General features: G+C 37.2%; 4 protein-coding genes across 4 annotated transcripts; 1 reads left to right on the forward strand and 3 right to left on the reverse strand.

Moving 5' to 3' along the window:
* The first annotated feature begins 293 nt into the window (after nt 1-293).
* LOC126374796 (probable cardiolipin synthase (CMP-forming)) lies at nt 294-3,121 on the forward strand. The gene is made up of 5 exons (XM_050021516.1): nt 294-943; nt 1,112-1,249; nt 1,351-1,566; nt 1,871-1,966; nt 2,884-3,121. The coding sequence occupies exons 1-5, from the start codon at nt 515-517 to the stop codon at nt 3,034-3,036; spliced, it is 1,032 nt and encodes a 343-aa protein (XP_049877473.1). The 5' UTR covers nt 294-514; the 3' UTR covers nt 3,037-3,121.
* A 1,140-nt stretch (nt 3,122-4,261) lies between these two features.
* On the reverse strand, nt 4,262-7,384 carry LOC126374802 (transforming acidic coiled-coil-containing protein 3-like). The gene is made up of 2 exons (XM_050021523.1): nt 7,213-7,384; nt 4,262-6,955 (listed from the first exon to the last, which is right to left on the reverse strand). The coding sequence occupies exon 2, from the start codon at nt 6,882-6,884 to the stop codon at nt 5,913-5,915; it is 972 nt and encodes a 323-aa protein (XP_049877480.1). The 5' UTR covers nt 6,885-6,955; nt 7,213-7,384; the 3' UTR covers nt 4,262-5,912.
* Nucleotides 7,385-7,895: 511 nt separating this feature from the next.
* On the reverse strand, nt 7,896-17,969 carry LOC126374803 (complex I intermediate-associated protein 30, mitochondrial). The gene is made up of 5 exons (XM_050021524.1): nt 17,518-17,969; nt 12,829-13,046; nt 10,903-11,088; nt 9,277-9,421; nt 7,896-8,027 (listed from the first exon to the last, which is right to left on the reverse strand). The coding sequence occupies exons 1-5, from the start codon at nt 17,816-17,818 to the stop codon at nt 7,948-7,950; spliced, it is 930 nt and encodes a 309-aa protein (XP_049877481.1). The 5' UTR covers nt 17,819-17,969; the 3' UTR covers nt 7,896-7,947.
* Nucleotides 13,843-16,333, reverse strand: LOC126374791 (uncharacterized). Its single transcript, XM_050021510.1, has one exon. The coding sequence runs from the start codon at nt 16,122-16,124 to the stop codon at nt 14,565-14,567; it is 1,560 nt and encodes a 519-aa protein (XP_049877467.1). The 5' UTR covers nt 16,125-16,333; the 3' UTR covers nt 13,843-14,564.
* Nucleotides 17,970-18,251: the final 282 nt, after the last annotated feature.

Genomic DNA, 18,251 nt, shown 5'->3' on the forward strand with positions numbered 1-18,251 from the left:
ATGACTTATTAAAGGATTTCTTCCTAGAATATACTTAAAACTGGATTATCGTTTTACAAATTCTAATAAGACTTAATTTATGAGTTATTGTAAGCGGTACTGACAGATTTTGTATTAAATATTTACTTTTCAAATGATACAAAATAGAAAATAGGGTTTAATTCTGCATATTTTGGCAACACTCGGTGTTTTTTTTGACATTAGTTTTATGTTTACAAATACATTTACAACACTAGAAATCTAATGACGTTTTTAACTTTTTACTATTTTGACAGTAGAATTAATTGCATAACTATCTATATAAACATTATTTTCAGGTTATGTTATGTGGACAAAAATATGCCGATTTATATGAGATAAAATAGGCCCGTATTGCCCGGAGATAAATTAATAATTTGATAAAGTATACATTTAAATATGTTATGTAAGTAAACAGCTGAGAGTTTCGTAAAATTGTTGCTCTATTTTGCTACTAGCTCAAATCTTTGCAGTCTGTGTATCTTATCAAACAGGTATGAGGTTTTTAGCTCGATGTAGCTTTCTTAAACAAATTCCGACCTTTTACTGTGGTCGTGTGACTAGTGGAAATGATCAAAATGCTACTATAAGGCAGTATATGACATTACTTGCTAGAAAACAACAGGTGTTTAGACGTCGAGTGCATTTAACATCATTGTCTTGTGTACATTTGTCCGACGAAAAGAAGAATTTAATTCAGTACCAGAAGAAAAGTGAGGCGTTAAAAGATGTATTTGAACATAAGAAGGAGCAGCTCAAGGATACTGAACACAGGATCAGACAGCGCGGTGAAGAGATTGTCAGGGACATTAAACACCAGAAAGAAATCACTGGACAGAGGCTGAGAGAAAAGAAGGAACACATCATCAAAGATATCCTGGAGACGAAAGCAAAAGTTAAGGAAAGATTTGATGAAGTAGTTGAGGTGATTGCAAATTTTTTTTACAGTTTCATATAGTGAACTCCTGCATAATGGACCATCTTAGAGACTATATGTGGAAAACTGAGCCATTAACATAGAGAACTCCTGTTGCTTTTATTAATTAGGATATTTAGGTGTTTTAAATGCTTTGTGTATTCATTATTTTTCCAGAAAGAAAACCCTTTCACAGTTCCCAACTTGTTGTGTGTCATGAGAATAGCGATGTCACCATATATAGGGTATACCATCTTACAAGATAACTATAATTTGGCTTTTGGACTTCTGGTATTTGCGGGATTCACAGATTTGGTGAGTATTTTACACCTGTAAAACCTGTTTTTTGTAAACATTACCATAGATTCAATGCACTGTTTAGATTGTCAATAAAAATGTATTAATTGATTTTCTAGTTAGATGGCTGGATAGCAAGAAAATGGAAAGGGCAGTCTTCAGTGATGGGGTCGTTTCTGGACCCAATGGCTGACAAAGTGTTAATAGCAACATTGTTTGTTACCCTCACATGCCAAAATCTGATTCCACTGGAATTGACACTGCTCATTGTGGGACGTGACATACTGCTCGTTGTAGCTGCGTTTGTCATCAGATACATAAGTCTGCCCCCACCTGTAAGTATTTAGTTTACAAGGTTTATACATTTTATTACACATAGTTCTTTTCATCAATCTTTTCACTGGAATATGTTAAAGATGTCAAAAGTCTGTTTTTAATTATCTCATCTAACACTTGAGATGATATCAATAGTTAGTCAGTGGAGTCGAACCATATCTGTCTGTTTTTATGCGTGCACTCTCCCACCCTATCGAGAAGTAGCTCAAGGAACTTCAAAATAATGCGTGGTTTTTTGATTTCAAATTAAAAAGAAAACTACTGAATTCATATTTTAATATAACAAATATATTTTTATTTCAGAAAACGCTAAGTAGATATTTCGATGTGACTTACGCCACTGCACAGCTTGCGCCAACATTCATCAGTAAAGTAAACACAACCATCCAGCTTGTACTAGTAAGTCTCTGGTTTACAAGTTAATAGAGAATGTTATGAAAAATAAAGTATTGTAACACAACTATATTAAATAGTTCGTGCGGCATGCCAATAGATGGCGTTAGTAGTCTATCGAACGCGGATTCTAATAGTAGTACTCCCACAGTAACAGTAACAGTAGTAACAGCCTCCATGGTCTAGTGGTTAGAGCGGTAGGCTCACGATCTGTAGGTCCGGGTTCGATTCCCGATGGGGACATTGTCGAAATCACTTTGTGAGACTGTCCTTTGTTTGGTAAGGACTTTTCAGGCTTGAATCACCTGATTGTCCGAAAAAGTAAAATGATTCCGTGCTTCGGAGGGCACGTTAAGCCGTTGGTCCCGGCTATTAGCCGTAAAAACACCTCCACCAACCCGCAGTGGAGCAACGTGGTGGAGTATGCTCCATACCCCCTCCGATTGATTGAGCGGAGGCTTTTGTGCCCAGCAGTGGGACGTATATAGGCAGTTTATGTAGTAGTACTCAGAACCCAGGCTTCTGGATAGCTTGCTTACCTCTAGACGACTATCACAGGACCGATCTAGGAACTATAAGTGCTGCTTACGACTGTGACGCTTGCACTACGTGTGACGTCACGACAGGGACTGTGCCTTAGTTAACATTATGCCTTGCTCCTATGTAAGAGTTTGCGTGATAAATGTATTTCATAGTAACGTAGTCGTTGTCGTACTTCCGTGTTACGCGGCGGTTTGTCCTAGGACAAACCCCATCAAACTCTCCCTTCACAGTATTTAAATATAGAAAATGTAAAGATGTTATAGATAAACGCCTATTAGAGTAGTTTTACGTTGTCAGCAAGCAACTTGCAACTAAGATTTCTATATACTTCATGTATAATGTGACTAAGTGCTTTCTAGACTTTAAATTATTTATTGCAGGTGGGCACAACTCTGGCGTCTCCAGTGTTCGGCTTCGTCGACCACCCCGCAATGCACGCCCTGTGCGGAGTAACGGCAGCCTCCACGATAGTGTCAGCGATTAGTTATGTAGTTAGTAAGGACACATACAAGTTTCTCAAAAAAAAATCGTGATTTTTTCTATACACAGACAGACCTGTAGTCTTCCACAAATTTTTAGTTTTGTACCATCTATGAAAGAACAATTTGAATGATTAAGTTTTTAAAAGTAAATAAAATGTGTTATTCTAAATCCATTAGTTTTCTTTTTATGTTTAATAAGCACTAAATTGAATGCTTCATATAATAACATATAGTAAGACATCGTAAGGAAAACTTTAAGGGATGATTCAGGCCATGATTCTGAGTTGAGAGAGATTGATATCAATCAAGTAAAATTTTCCGTCGCAAAAGCATGGAACGGAAAATAATTTAAAAAACACTAAAATCTTCATAATACAGGGTGTTAGTGACATCGTAACGAATACTCAGGGGGATAATTCAGACCATGATTCTGAGTTAATATCAAGTGGAATTTTTCGTCGCAAAATTCATGATTTTTTTTAGTTCTTTTTAAATTATTTTCAATTCTATAATTTTGCGATGAAAAATTCCACTTGATATTAACTCAGAATAATCAGCTGAATCATCCCCCTCAGTATTCGTTACGATGTCACTTACACCCCACACAAGTACATAGGGTAGCCATACAAGTAGGTATGGGTGTTAGTGACACCGTAACGAGTACTGAGGGGGATGGTTCAGACTATGATTCTGAGTTGATATCAAGTGGAATTTTCAATCTGAATATTCCTGAATTTTTTTGTGTTTTTTTTAATTATTTTCAATTCCATACTTTTGCGACGGAAAATTCCACTTGATATCATCTCAGAATCATGGCCTCAATCACCCCTCAAAGTTTTCGTTACGATGACACTAACACCCTGTATATACTTTCCGACAGGAAAATACACTTGATATCAACTGTGAATCATGGTCTGAATCATCCCCCTCGGTATTTTTTACGATGTTACTAACACCCTATCAACTTGTACAGGGTGTAAGTGACATCGTAACAAATACTAAGGGACATGATTCAGCTCATTATTCTGAGTTAATATCAAGTGGTTAATATCACAAAAAAATACCTTTTTAATTTTGCGACAGAAAATTCCACTTGATATTACTCTCTATATTCAGAATCATGGTCTGAGTCATCCTCCTCAGTATTCGTAACGACGACGTCACTAACACCCTGTATACACCCACTCCTCGCCAGCTTTGTGTTCTAATTAGTAGATAGATAGGCCTATTGCCACAAATCTTGGAAACCATGTGACATCAAATAACAACAATAATATACAAATGTGGAATCGATTTAATTCTCATTTTATTCACATAAATTGTAGGCAATTCGTACGAATTATAGATAATTATACAAAAAATATGTAATAATATTACAAAATTATGCTTAGAACTAAAAGGCGAAAATGAGAATTTTGAGTTTACAAATGAAACAGTTAGACGTAACAATCTGCAACTTGATAAGAGTTTTAGCAAAACTATGAGAACATGTGTATTATTGAAAATTATATTTCTTTTCACATAAAAGATCTATAAAAATAAAATCGTGGAATGTCGATAATCGTTCAGGCTTGTAATTATTTAGTAACTTTTTTATTTTAGTTTTCCCTTATTTTTAAACCATCCATTTTTCACTTATCCTAAATACATTTATTTGACAAAATCAAAATAACAAGGGAAATCGAAAATTTCCTCTTGATGTAGTTCAATTTCAAAAATTTAAGGAAATCACAATACAATGGACTGTATGGATGGTGATGGTTATATTTGAAGGCACGTTACAATATGAGATAAAATGTTAAATACATTTTGTTAGTAAATTAGTAACTTATATGGGACAAACTATAATATTTGTGTATTTATGGGGAGGATGCTTTAAGCATGGATTGGTTCTCATTATAGGACGAAAGGCAGTTTGAATTTGAAGATATGCATTCATATTTCTACTGAGGAGAATACCTTGTTAAAGTAGCAGCAAAGCTATTTATATTAGATGTGTATGTGTCTAATCTACAATAGTACTATTATTGCTTTTAAATTATTTTACTAAAACAAATGAATGTTAGCTGTTCATAAAACTTCTAAAGCTCTTTCTTTCCTAGATTATCTCGTGCTATAGTCTACCCAGCATTGTAAACAGCTTTGTTGCCCAGCTATTCATAATTTCAAAGGACTAGAAGAACAAAACCAATAATGTCCAGATTAATTTCAGTTTCAACCTTACAATACTTGTCGATGTCATAGAAACTAGCACTTAACATGACAATATTCTAAAGAATTTCCTTTTCATGATTAACACTACATTTCAAGCACATACATAAAGTTTAAACATCTACTATACTTTATACATAATTATAATTGAAATTTCAAAATCAAATATGGCAGCTAATCAGGAAGATACTTCTCAAAATGTGAATAAGGATTATTCGTAATACATTGAGCTCCACTTTGATATTAAATTCTTTGGGAAAATTATATTTTACAACAAATATTACAGGTAGATTACAACTGGGGTACCATTAAATAATGTTATTAATTCAACGAAACAATATTCAATATTACTGTTTTTAGAAAAGGCACCAACTAAGACAGAATACTGAATGTAATACAAAACAAATCTATCAATAATGTTGTAATTAACAACAATAAAAATGTCATAAAGTAATATAAAAACTTAATACTAATTTAAAAAAAAATGTACAAAAATAAAAAATAAGAAACATTGCACATAATTAAATTATTTTCACACATTGAATAACTTATACATATTATGTAACATAGCAAATGTGAATTTGAGAAATGGTAACAAATATTATTGACTGATATTTATACATTTAAATGGGTTGTTGCATAATTGTTACTGTATAATTCATTACCTGGATATAAATAATATAAATATATTAAAATGCATGTTAGATAAACATCAATTAACCAACCTTGTTAATGAGTTCATCACAGATGGCAGTGAGCTCCTCATTATCTTTTATTTTCTGAGCGAGTGATTCCTGTAACGATGAAGCATGTACCTCACTCTTTTTCAGCATGGCATTCAGTTTCAGAATCTCTGCTTGGTGAGCCTTCTTCACGGCATCCAACTCTGCATTAGCTTTGTTAAGCTGCTGCATTGCATGCTGTCGCAATGTCTCATATCTTGCTTCTAATTTTTGTATAGCATCTGTGTTCTCTTCAACAGTTCTCTTTAAAGTTTCCTCATTCCCCTTATAACCTTGTATTATGACTTTACACCGTTCATACTTTGTATGAACATCATTAAAGGCATGCTCCATAGATCCCAGATGTGCTGCTGCCTCATCTCTCTCTTGTACAAGAGTACTCCTCTCCTCAGCCCACCTCTTAGCCTCTGCTTCACGTTCACCAATCAGCGAAGAGATGGTTCTCTCATACTCCTCCATCACCACACTCATTTGTTTATTATTTTTCACTTTTTCAGCTACACGCTGTGAGAGAGCTTTTTCTTTCTCTGAATATTCTTCATTTTGTTCTGACAACTTTTTAATTTTTGTTTCACATTCTTCCAAACGCTCCTTGAGGTCACGGTTTAGATCTCTTAAGTTCTGTGCCTCTTCTTCTTGAGCCGTGAGGAGCTCTTTGACAGCCCGCAGTTGTTCAACAGTGTGGGGGTCCATATCTGAGGATCTTGTAATGACAGGTGGTGGTGGTGGGGGTATGTTAGCACCAAGGCTCAAGAGTCTGTCAATAGTAGCAATAGCTGGGGACACAGAGCTCACTTTCACAGGGGTTATCTTAGCGGCAGAGGCAGGCTGGCTCTTCACAGCTGGAGTGACTACTTGTGTTGGCTTCTCAGTAGGACCACTGTTGCTCGATTGCACGGATAACTGTTGCATAGAGTTCACTATATTCTGCTCTGTACCTGACATGGTACTGCATGCAGGGTACACTTTTCCCGAAATCTACAGTCTTTTACGAAATGTAGCACACATGTTCTGTCCTGAAAAATTATAATGAGTTAAACCATAGTAATGCATACCTACTATGAACGTGTATTCAAGAAAAAACAAGACTGGTTTTAAGTAGGTTGGGCTTCGTTTCTACTTTGCACTTAAGATTAATGTAGCAATCTTTTTGGTTGCAGTTATGAATTCTTTGTAACGAAATGGTCAACAACCCACACACGATCTAACTAATATGGACAAAAAGGAACAATTGCGTTGGTTGTTCTGCATACAAGTATATAATACAATCTACCTCAAGGTTGTTGAAACACAATCCGTTTTCAAGTAAACTGTATACTGCTAAGCCAAATGAATAACAGCTTAATTAGCTATGTGTCCTAGCCCCAGCTTCAGTAATTAAATAAACAGCGACTGTGAATTAGGAATTGAGAAATACGGATGATGACATCAGTCAGGCTGGTTTTTTCCAGCTGTCAAAATGACTTTATTTTTTTTCTAATGAATATTTAACACGATTATTGGTATTGTTGAATTAAGGACGTATTGGTTGAAAAGAAACACTCACACAGCTCTATCTGTAATATATAATCTCTAATACTCAGTGTAATCTACGCAATAAAAAATATTGATGCTTTATCAGTGCAGTGGGAACACTAAGAAAATAGAGAATTAATTTTGTTTTATTATAATTTTCTATTAGCGCAATGTTTATGTAATAAAAACTGCATAATCTGGTATGTTCGGATACAAACACTACACATAATTAAAAAATCGGATAGTATTATTACATTATATTTCCCACAGCAGTATTTTATTGCTCTGCGTAAAGGTTATGTACGATAGAAGCTAATTAAATAATATTATAGTACACATTCATGTTTTCCTCCATATCTTCAACGTCGCTATAGCCTGCGTAACATACGTCTACCACAGTCTGGTATATTCCACACTAAGACAAAATAAAACTTCAATAACTGTGAGGAACAAAACTTTAGTAAATTAAAATATTTACACACGGTAATTAATTTTAAACACCAACAATATATTTATCAGTTTTGTACATTTCGTAGGCAAACTCTTCATTATGAGTTGGATCAAACTCTAAACCTGAAACAATAAAGATACAGTTAACTACAAGCTTTCATGCATCGTGGAGTACAATACAATACAAAATTCTTTACTGCACTTAAAACAAACATAAAGATAAACAATTATAATCGGTACTACTACACTAACAGCCAAATTGTCGCTTTTATAGCTTTTTATTGGCCTACGTGAACGCACCACGCCGCCTATGCCGATGCACGGCGCCGGAAGCCATCTTTATAACTTTTGAATTTCAGGGCTTTAATATCAAGTCAGCCTGCAGTTATCTTTTGATAACTTGTGCGCCTACCCCGAAAGGAATTACGGGTGTGAGTTGTGTTTGTCTGTCAGTCTTATTACGGTATTTGTAACCGACTTCACAAAAAAGGGGGAGGTTCTCAATCTGTTGTATTTTATTGGATCAACTTACAATTTTAAAAGCTTCTGTTCTATGTCCTTATAGGCTGAGGGCCTCTGAGTTTATTCCTGTTGAACCACCTTACATTTTAGAGGGCGCTTCTCATCGCGCGATAGAGAAGTATGATGGAAAACGTTCGCCCAACCACCTCCTCCGGTGGTTGAGAGGAGGCCTGTGAGTAACAGACAGTAGGTATACTGACAGGCAGGTTTATAGATAGATGTATAGTACTATCTAATTCCTTAAATGATATACACAGGCGGATAAGAACATAATATGAATCAATCAATCATCCCCCTAGCATTAACCTGAAGATTTGACAGGTCCGGTTTTTTACAAAAGCGACTGCCTGACTGACCTTCCAACCCGCGAAGGGAAAACCAACCCAATACAGGTTAGGTCACATATCTCCGAAAATGCATTTCTCGGGAATGCGGGTTTCACCGCAATCGGAGCATGTGATAGTAATTTATGATCCAAACATGAATTCGAAAACAAATTCATTGGTTTAGGCCTGTGCTGGATTCGAACCTGCGACCTCAAAGTGAGAGGCAAGCGTTCTACCAACTGGGCTACCACGGCTCAAGAACATTATATGAATAACTTATACCTAATAAAATTAACAGGTGTCTGGTGCAATCAGCAGCACTTACCTGAACTGTTTATAGGTAAGTATAATTATTTATCGAGTTATGCTCTCGAAATATCTATAATAAAAAACCTTTGGTCATATATGTCATGACAAGCATCATTAACATTCCATTCTCACCAAATCCATAATGCTTTGAGTTTTGATACTTACTTAATGAAATATTCTAAGACTTATTTACAAAGAGGGAATAAAATTCTCACCTATGTACTCTATTTCTAAACTAAACGGGCCGTCGATCTTGTCGCCGCAAGAGATACCGAAATGCGTGACACGGTCTGTACGGATCGCCGTCTGTTTGTCCTGCAGACGCCCTTTAGAACCCAAAATAAACTTCGAGAAGGGAATCTGAAAAAGAAAGTTATTTTTACCACGGTGAAAGTAGATGCATGTGGGCCATTTCCTCTCTGTAAGCGATGTTCTTGGCATGTTTGTCCTGTGTTATGGCTTTCTACAAATAGTCGACGCAAGGAAAACAACGGACCAAAATACCTATCTGCTACACCCAAAACTCCATATCATCATCATCATCATCAGCCCATAACGTCCCCACTGCTGGGGCACGGGCCTTCCCTATGGATGGATAGGGAGATCGGGCCTTAAACCATCACGCGGGCCCAGTGCGGATTGATGGATATTAACGACTGCTAATGCAGCCGGGACCAACGGCTTAACGTGCCTTCCGAAGCACGGAGGAGCTCGAGATGAAAACTTTTTTTTGTGGTCACCCATCCTATGACCGGCCTTTGCGAAAGTTGCTTAACTTCAACAATCGCAGACCGAGCGCGTTTACCGCTACGCCACCGAGCTCCTCGAGTACTCCATATAACGATAGCGAAATAACACAGAATCATATCCGTGTTCCCGAAGCCAAATATTAAACTTTAATATCGTAGAACTGTATTTCGTTAGCTACATAATATGTACGATGGGCTGACCATCTGTTCATCATTACGTCACTGTTTCAACTTAGGAACATATGCATGTGTGCAAGAGTGGCTGCAACGACCTCCGTGGTCCAGTGATTGAGCATTGGGCTCACGATCCGGAGGTCCCGGGTTCGACTCCCGAAATCTATCACAAAAATAGATTACAAATATTACTTTGTGGTCCCTAGTTTGGTTAAGACATTACAGGCTAATCACCTGATTGTCCGAAAATAAGATGATCCGTGCAGGGTCCATGTTATAGTTTCTATGCCTATGTAACACCCCATTGTACTACATGGAATGCAATAAATAATTGAGAATTGCATTGGTTCCGGTTACTACTTACTGATGTAAGTAAGTAGTCGTTACATGACCCATGTCAGGGGCCTTTGGCGGCTCAATCCCTGACACCAGAGTTGATGAGGTTGGTACTCCACCTCACAACCTATACGATAGAAGAAGTGGCTGCAAGTTGTCTTCTATTAGTGGCTATGTCCACCCCGTTCACGGTTATGACCGTGAGTTTACGTAAATGTGTAGGTATGAATGCAGCCTCTGTGGTCTAGTGGTTAGATCGTAAAAGCTCACGAGGTTCGGGTTCGATTCCCGTTCGATGGGGACATTGTCGAAATCGCCTTGTGAGACTGCCCTTTGTTCGGTAAGGACTTTGCAGGTTTGAATCACCTTATTGTCCGAAAATGTAAGATGAGTCTGTGCTTCGGAGGGCACGTTAAGCCGTTAGTCGCAGCTACGAGTATTAGCCGTAAAAACACCTCTACCAACCCGCAGCGGAGCAGCGCAGCGTGGTGGAGTGTGCTCCATACCTCCTCTGGTTGAGGTAAGGCCTGCCCAGCAGTGGGACATATAGGCTGTTTATGTAGGTATGAATATTAGACTTACCTTAGCGATTTGCCAGTAAGGTCCCCCTCTAGTATAAAGCACGTAGTGATAGATATCGTTCCACGTGATGTCGTAGTAGCCCTCACACGATATGTTGAGGAGGTACGACCTCCCGTCTCCTCGGACCTTGAGGACCAGCGTGTTGTACAGGTGCCAGTTGTAAGTGGACTCTCTTTTAAATGCTTTCTGCAAGAAAGTTAATACTTACTTAGTTTGTAGAGAGTTAACAATTATAAACAATACAACAACACAACAATTACAATTATACAACAGTCACAATTATTATGATACCACAATAAAGCGGTGGTAGCCCAGTAGGAAGGACACTTGACTCTCACTTTGAGGTCGCAGGTTAGAATCCCAAGCATGGACATAAACCAATATTTTTTCGAATTTATTTTCGAATCCATGTTTTGATCATAATTCATAAAATGATTAGCACGTGCTCAAATTAGCTTCCAAACGTTTTTTCGATTCTGCTCCGCACCACCCAAATCCCCTGGTAGTTGCGGCTTCCGAGTACATTCCGCTTAGGGACGGTACTGAAAAGTATCGGCGTCCGAAGGACGTAATATACGATCCCGACGACCCGATTACTCTAGCCATAGAGGCAGCCAATCAGCTCGCGACACCAAACACTTCAGGGCCCCGATACCGACCCCGCCGGCGTGGTCGACGATTTCCCTCACTAGAGTCGATTAATTCTTTCAAACATTTTTCCTCTCAGACGACGCCCTGAGCCGAGGTTCGCGCCCAACTGGGCACCATCAGGCCTGTTGTCTTAAACGTTGTACCGGGTGAGAGCCTTCAGCGCTCCCCATTTGTCCGGCCAAGTAGTTAATGCCATCTGCGGCAAATCTACAATAAGTCACGTCAAAAAAAAATCTAGGGTGAAAAAAAAACATCGCGAGGAAACCCACATTCATGAGAGATGAGGGAGATATGTGACTTATTGCTTAACCTTATTGTATTGGCCTGTTTTACCTTCGCGAGTAGGAAGTTCAGAAAGGCCGTCGCTTCTGTAAAATAACCGGACCTGTCAAAACTTCAGGTTAGGTAAGCGGACGCCGTGAGAAACAGGGTAACGGATGATGATTGATGATAGGATGATTTAGTTGAACTATAGTCACTATAACTCCTCTCAATCTACCGAGATGAGCATAGGTAGGTTAGGTATACTTTGCTATACTGCTTTATGCTGTACCATTGCGTCGAGTCTCTCCGATGGTGTCCGGAACATTTACCGGCGTAACAAAACTTGCCGCAGTGCTAGTAAGAGAATCTCAAATATTAATTTCTCAGTCGAATAAGTGTTGCGCATGTTTGCACGCAGAACACGCAACTTCAGCAGGTTATTTATGGCATTTTCCAGCAAATTCACTTTTTAAAGGCACCGCTTGCCGGTCTAGGGTTGTCAAACGTATACTTATTTTTTTATCAAATAGAATACCTACATACGAAAACAAATAAATACAAGCTCACGACTATAAACCTAATTGGGATTGTCAGAGGTACAGAATACTGTACCTGAACGTGCAATAGCACGTTCTACCTACTACTACGTTTAGTAGGTACAATTTATCGAAAATATCAAATGGGTAATGTAATGATATATGTATATATGTAGATATACCTACATACGTCTAGGTATTTCCCGTTGGGGTAGGCATATACCACGGAATTCCACTTACTACCTGAAATCCTGAAACCCAATTCCCGCTTTCACTTATTTTAAAGTTAACTAAATCTTACCCTTACCGACCGAGACCTGTCGACCCGGGTTGACCGACAGTTAAAACTCTCGGCATATCTTGGGAGTAAAGCTACAGATGCGGCTGCTCGCGAGGAGTGGAAATCTGTTATTCGAGACCTACATCCCAACAGGGGATAAAAGGATTAGAAGAAGAGGAGAAGAAGAAATCTTACCCTTATTCTTTTAGACCTTATAGCGCAGTATCCAGCCTTTTTTATACGGCCATCTTTGGGTACCCTGGTGTCGAGGTATCCGTGAAAGTGCGCTCGACCAGCGTTGCTCATCTCTAAGAAACATTTGCTGTAGCCCTGGTTGTGATCACTGTCGCAGGTGGTCACGAATTTGTCCAGCACCGGAGGCTCATTGAATAGCCAGAGGAGGTCGGTTTCACCTGGAGAATAACGTAGTTATTAAAAATGAAAACAATGAATATAGACTGCTTCCGGTTGATTGAGATGAGGCTTGTACCCAGCAGTGGGACGTATATTATACATTTTATAGGCATGCCAGGACTATCATGAGTATCATGCCACAATCAATCGCAAGATAATTATTACTTCACGGAAACCCCTTACGTGGTGGACAGGTGTAGGATCCTTTACGGCAATCAGATTCATAACTTGCATTGCTATGCTCACCCAGATTGTAATTAACGCGAATGTATGCATGCGACATTCTGATTCTTACTTTCGTATGAGTGCTAGTAGAAGTACGTATAGGTACCAAGTGGTTGAACCAATAGTGACATATTATTATTATTATTATACATCAATGGGTTAAAGCTGTTATTTCTTATGTTTCTAGTAACGCATGAAAAACACGTACTTAATCGAATTTTTGAAGACTAATCCACTTACTTCCCAGTTCATAATATATATTATGTACTGTCTAGCTACTCGCAACTCTCGGGTCGCGCTCCTTTGAAACGACAGTTGTCTTACTGATTCTCGGATTATTTTCGGATGCGTCCGTGTTAGGAGTTAGTCAAGCGTGTTGGGACACAACGTTGGAATGTGTTGTTCCTGACGGCTCTGATAAAGCAATCTATAACTTTCGTGTTTCTTATTTTAGCTCTGCCAACATAGGTACCTTTTTTTTTTTGTAGTTTTACAACCATACAGCGGTATTGATAGACAAAATATTAAAAGCTAGATTTTCAAGTGGCTTTTGAAAAAAGATTAAACAAGTATTTTAAGTAAGACACAATTTTATTGGCAAAGCTGTTCCATTAATACAAAATAATACATGATATTAAGAAAGGCTTTCCATTTCTCATAACAGCAAGTTTCTTGCACATCTTCACATCTTTGTAGTGAACCACTACTAATTTCAAATATATTCACCAATTTCCTAGTGATAACTGTATGCTAATCTTGTTTACAAATACTCAGCTAGTTTACCAAATCACCATAAAAACAAATGAGCTGTTATTAATTTAGGTACATTAACAAATTCGATTTTTCCCAGTTCTTAAATAAATCAAACAAAATTTTGCACACAATTAGATGTTATTCTTAGTAAACTTTTTAGTAGTTAGGTATTTAAAAGTAATGATATTGTTTCTAATGCTAATGGCACAGTTTTACAACTATTAAATCAAAATAAAATAGGTATTCCTTCAAAATTAGATCACTAACAGTAAAAGTTCAAGCAATAGTCAAAAGAGTTACTTATCGTAAGTACTAAAAATATTTTAAAGTCATGTAAGAGAAAATTCAGTCATGTCCTCTAAAAGTAAATATATAATAACACTAACAAGATCACAATAGAATGATAAATAAAGTTGAGATTCATCACAGCAAGAAATTTTAGATAAAGTTGGATAACAAGCCCATGTTTGCCTCCATAAGAATTAAGCACCAAATACAGAAACCAAGAAATTTTACACAGTTGAGACATCGTCAGAGGTTCAGCGCACCTCATTGATGAGTTGATCACATATTCTCGTCAGTTCCTCATTATCTCTTGATTTCTGAGTCAATGATTCTTGCAAAGAAGCTATTGTGATCTCATGTTTCTTGATAATTGCATTCTGCTTCATAATATCCATGTTGTAATTCTTTTTAGTAGTATCCAGTGTCTCATTAGCTTTGTTCAAAGCTTCAGATGTAACATGTTTAAGATCATTGTACAATTTTTCATATTTCTTCATGCCATTCTCATATTCTATAATTTTTTGCTCAAAAACTTTCTCTCTGTCTTTGGCTTCCAATATAATACTTTTACATTTTTCATATTTTGCAAGCAGATCATTGAATGAACTTTCCATGCTGGCCAAGTGGTTCAAGGCTTGATCTCTCTCAGATGTCAGCCTCTCCTCCACTGCCTGGTACTGAAGTTTCTCTTGTTGCTGCTCGCCTATCAGAGATGAAATAGTTTTTTCATACTCCTCCATTACAATACTCATCTGTTTATTGCTCATAATTTTGTCATTTACCTGTTGGATTAACTTATTCTCTCTATCAAGTAAATTATCTCTCTCATCAGAGAGCCTTTTAATTTTAGCTTCCATATCTTCAACTGTCTGTGAGTACCTGTACTGAACTTCTTGCAAAGAAGACTTTAGTTGTCTGTTTTCATGGGAAAGTTGAATTATTTCATGGTCTTGCTTTTGCAAGATGATCCTCAGAGAGTGAAGGCGGTCCACCTGTGTCGTGGTGTTCAACCTGGGACTACGAGGAGCTGCTGTAGGGGGTGTACTGCCAGAAATGCTGATTAGTCTGTCTGTAGCAACCTGAGTGGGGGTGAGTATGGCAGACATACTACGAATCAGGGCTGGAGTGGAGCGTGTTTGTGTTACACTTGCCTTTGGAACATCATTCACAACAGGAGGCACAACTTGCATGGGCTTATCTTTGTTATTATTAGTGAGTACAGACCCCGCAGATACTGTGTGTTTAGGTGAAGCTACATGGCTGTCCGCTAGGACCGAGGCTGAACTGCCTGTTTCATACCCCACATCACCCTCAGTAGAGTCCACTAATGACTCGGTAGTAGTCAAACTAGTCTGTTGTCTAGCATACAATGGGTCAAACTTCACAAACAAGCTTTCTTTACCCCTGTCCACTATGTTGTGATGGCGATTCGACTCCGCGCACTTGACGAGGTAATCCAGGCTGTTGGCATCGATGTAAATATCGTCATACATAGGTACCTCTTGCATGGTGACGTCACAAATGCTATCGAATTCGGTGCCAGTGAGCAGGTCGCCGGTCACATCTGGGTGCTCTGTGTGCTCCTTGATCCGTTTAGGCGACATGTTCAGTAGGTCACCCACTGAGGACACCGGTGTTACAAAGCTGTCGTCGGAAGCCACCGTGCTCGCCCTCGCCGACAGCATGTCCTCTTTCATGTGATTACCACCGTCAGATCCACGACCAAGAAAGCTTTGGAACTTCTGGTAAATGTTTTTCAAATTATGTCTTTCGTTGTGAATGGGCGGAGAATTGGACTCTGTATTTGAAAACATTCGTGTTACCGAGGTATTCAATGTAATCACGTTTTTATAATGAAGTAAATAATTCTTCCTTTAGTTACACGGTAAATTCTAAATTATAACGTAAAAAACCTCCAACTTCACCGATTTCCGTTTTCCACATTGAAATAAATACCAAAAAGCAAAAAATAATCTCGGCTTAACGATTTCAACGGATATTTTTGAATGAAAAGTTTTTTATTTTGTATTTAGAGACGTTCTACCTACACTTCATGTAGTTGACGTTCAAACATCGATTTCACTAGTAAGCTGACCAAAATCGATATTTACATATACATAAAAAAACCGATAAAAGTGATCAATATCGTTGTTTTATCGGTTTTTTTCGTAGATAATGTTTAATGAGTTTTTGTTCAGTTGTTGTTGAGACTTTCCACTCAAAGTTACTTACAATAACATACAAAACATATTTTACAATAATTATTTCAGTTTAAAACTGATATTTCATTAAATTTTCAGTAAAGCTAAATATGAAACTTTATAAATTGGTACTACATAAATACCCATCACAGCCTAGTTCCTATTAGGGTAAACAGTCACGAAATAGCTATATGGTCTTAAGGCCCAAAGTCCTTTTAAAATCCAAATCCCATTGCTTAACTATTGTGTCTGGAAATCCGGGCCTTACGAGGATATCTACTTTATAATGAGGGACTTAACCAGGCTACGTTCTCCATAATAATGTAGATGGCGCTGTCCAGATTTACCTTCGTTCAACCTTCTAATTTCATGGATAACAGACATAGGCAACAAAATTGAGAGAAGCAACATATCTGATCCAAATATAAAGCAACAATTATTTTTATATATGTCTGTCTGTATTTATATATTTTTGAATAATTATGTACCCAAGCAATGAGAAAATAGGTAATTATTACATTAAATCTGTACAATGCCATCTATATTGTTTTTGGGGTACATAGCCAGGAAAGTTCCTCATTCTGTTATGTCTCTTAAGTTAAAGAAGAGAGAAACAAATATGAATAAGTCTTAACTGGAATCTGTTACGTTCTGGCTAGCTAAATAGAAACATATTACGATTCGGAAGAAAGAAATAAGAATGTTGCAATACGAGAAATTAAAAAAATTTTAAAGTTATTATTATTGGATAAATGTATATATGATATAAGAGAATTCACAAATACCTAATTATTACTGAAGTTTGCTATGTAAGTATCTAATCTCAAATGACTATTTTTTTCTTTAATTTCCATATGTGCTTTTACATTTAATTATAAACATTATTTAAATATTTGTATACCTATCTGTAGGTGGAACATAGAGAACTAACTGTAACATAAACCTGTAACACCAATTTTATGTACCTATGTTCAATGCAAATAAAGAATCTGAATCTGAATCTTACCTGGCCTGGCTATAAGTAGGGGGTCTGCTTCCATAAATTCTTTTATTTCTTGGCCGAACAGCTTCAATTCATACTTTAACTCTTGGAACCCATTCTTCAGATGTTCTAAGTATGAAATATTGTGTGCTGTATCATAACCTGATTTTCTATCCTTTTCCCAGAACAGCCCACGGTGTGATAATACTTGAGTTAGCCGGTTATTATCAAATAAGTCGCACTTATTAAGAGTTCTATTAAAAGCCGAGTAATATCGATATTGCCGAAATAAACTTGAAATTACGCGGGTTTTCCACAAAGCCATATTGACGGCAATAACAAGAGCTTAGCGCTTACATTTAATGCTTGCTTACGAACGTAAATTATAAAATCAACACACTTTGTTACATAAAACAGAATTATTTTTTTCACGAAACAATTTATAACCTGAAAAACAAATGTCATTAAAACAGCTGATTTTCATCGACTGAAGTTAGTAATATTTGTCATAATAATCTGTGTCATTGTAATAAAGTTGAAATTTCCATGACACATCGTTGGAAATGTAATAGAGTTGATGTAGTTGATACGTTATTAACATCGAGATAAAAATATCGACTCGAATAAAAATATCATGCCAAAGATTTATGGAAGTACTGAAATAAAAATACGATAAGACGGACGAGACTACATTTATAGATGTATATAACTTAAAAAAAAAGAGTTATCCGTTTTCATGTTTCGGAGGTATGGAGTCC

This window comes from Pectinophora gossypiella, chromosome 18 (genome assembly GCF_024362695.1).
Source record: "Pectinophora gossypiella chromosome 18, ilPecGoss1.1, whole genome shotgun sequence".
NCBI lineage: Eukaryota > Metazoa > Arthropoda > Insecta > Lepidoptera > Gelechiidae > Pectinophora > Pectinophora gossypiella.

Bases quoted from the DNA above. Each gene is read 5' to 3' on its own strand.
- LOC126374791 (XM_050021510.1), bottom strand. From the start codon at position 16,124: ATGTTTTCAAATACAGAGTCCAATTCTCCGCCCATTCACAACGAAAGA.
- LOC126374802 (XM_050021523.1), bottom strand. From the start codon at position 6,884: ATGTCAGGTACAGAGCAGAATATAGTGAACTCTATGCAACAGTTATCC.
- LOC126374803 (XM_050021524.1), bottom strand. From the start codon at position 17,818: ATGGCTTTGTGGAAAACCCGCGTAATTTCAAGTTTATTTCGGCAATAT. The intron at 11,089-12,828 runs GTAAGATTTCTT...ACTTTCTTGCAG, and splicing joins TAAGGTCTAAAAGAATAAGG to AAAGCATTTAAAAGAGAGTC. The intron at 9,422-10,902 runs GTAAGTCTAATA...TTTCTTTTTCAG, and splicing joins CTTACTGGCAAATCGCTAAG to ATTCCCTTCTCGAAGTTTAT.
- LOC126374796 (XM_050021516.1), top strand. From the start codon at position 515: ATGAGGTTTTTAGCTCGATGTAGCTTTCTTAAACAAATTCCGACCTTT. The intron at 944-1,111 runs GTGATTGCAAAT...TTATTTTTCCAG, and splicing joins GATTTGATGAAGTAGTTGAG to AAAGAAAACCCTTTCACAGT. The intron at 1,250-1,350 runs GTGAGTATTTTA...TTGATTTTCTAG, and splicing joins TTGCGGGATTCACAGATTTG to TTAGATGGCTGGATAGCAAG.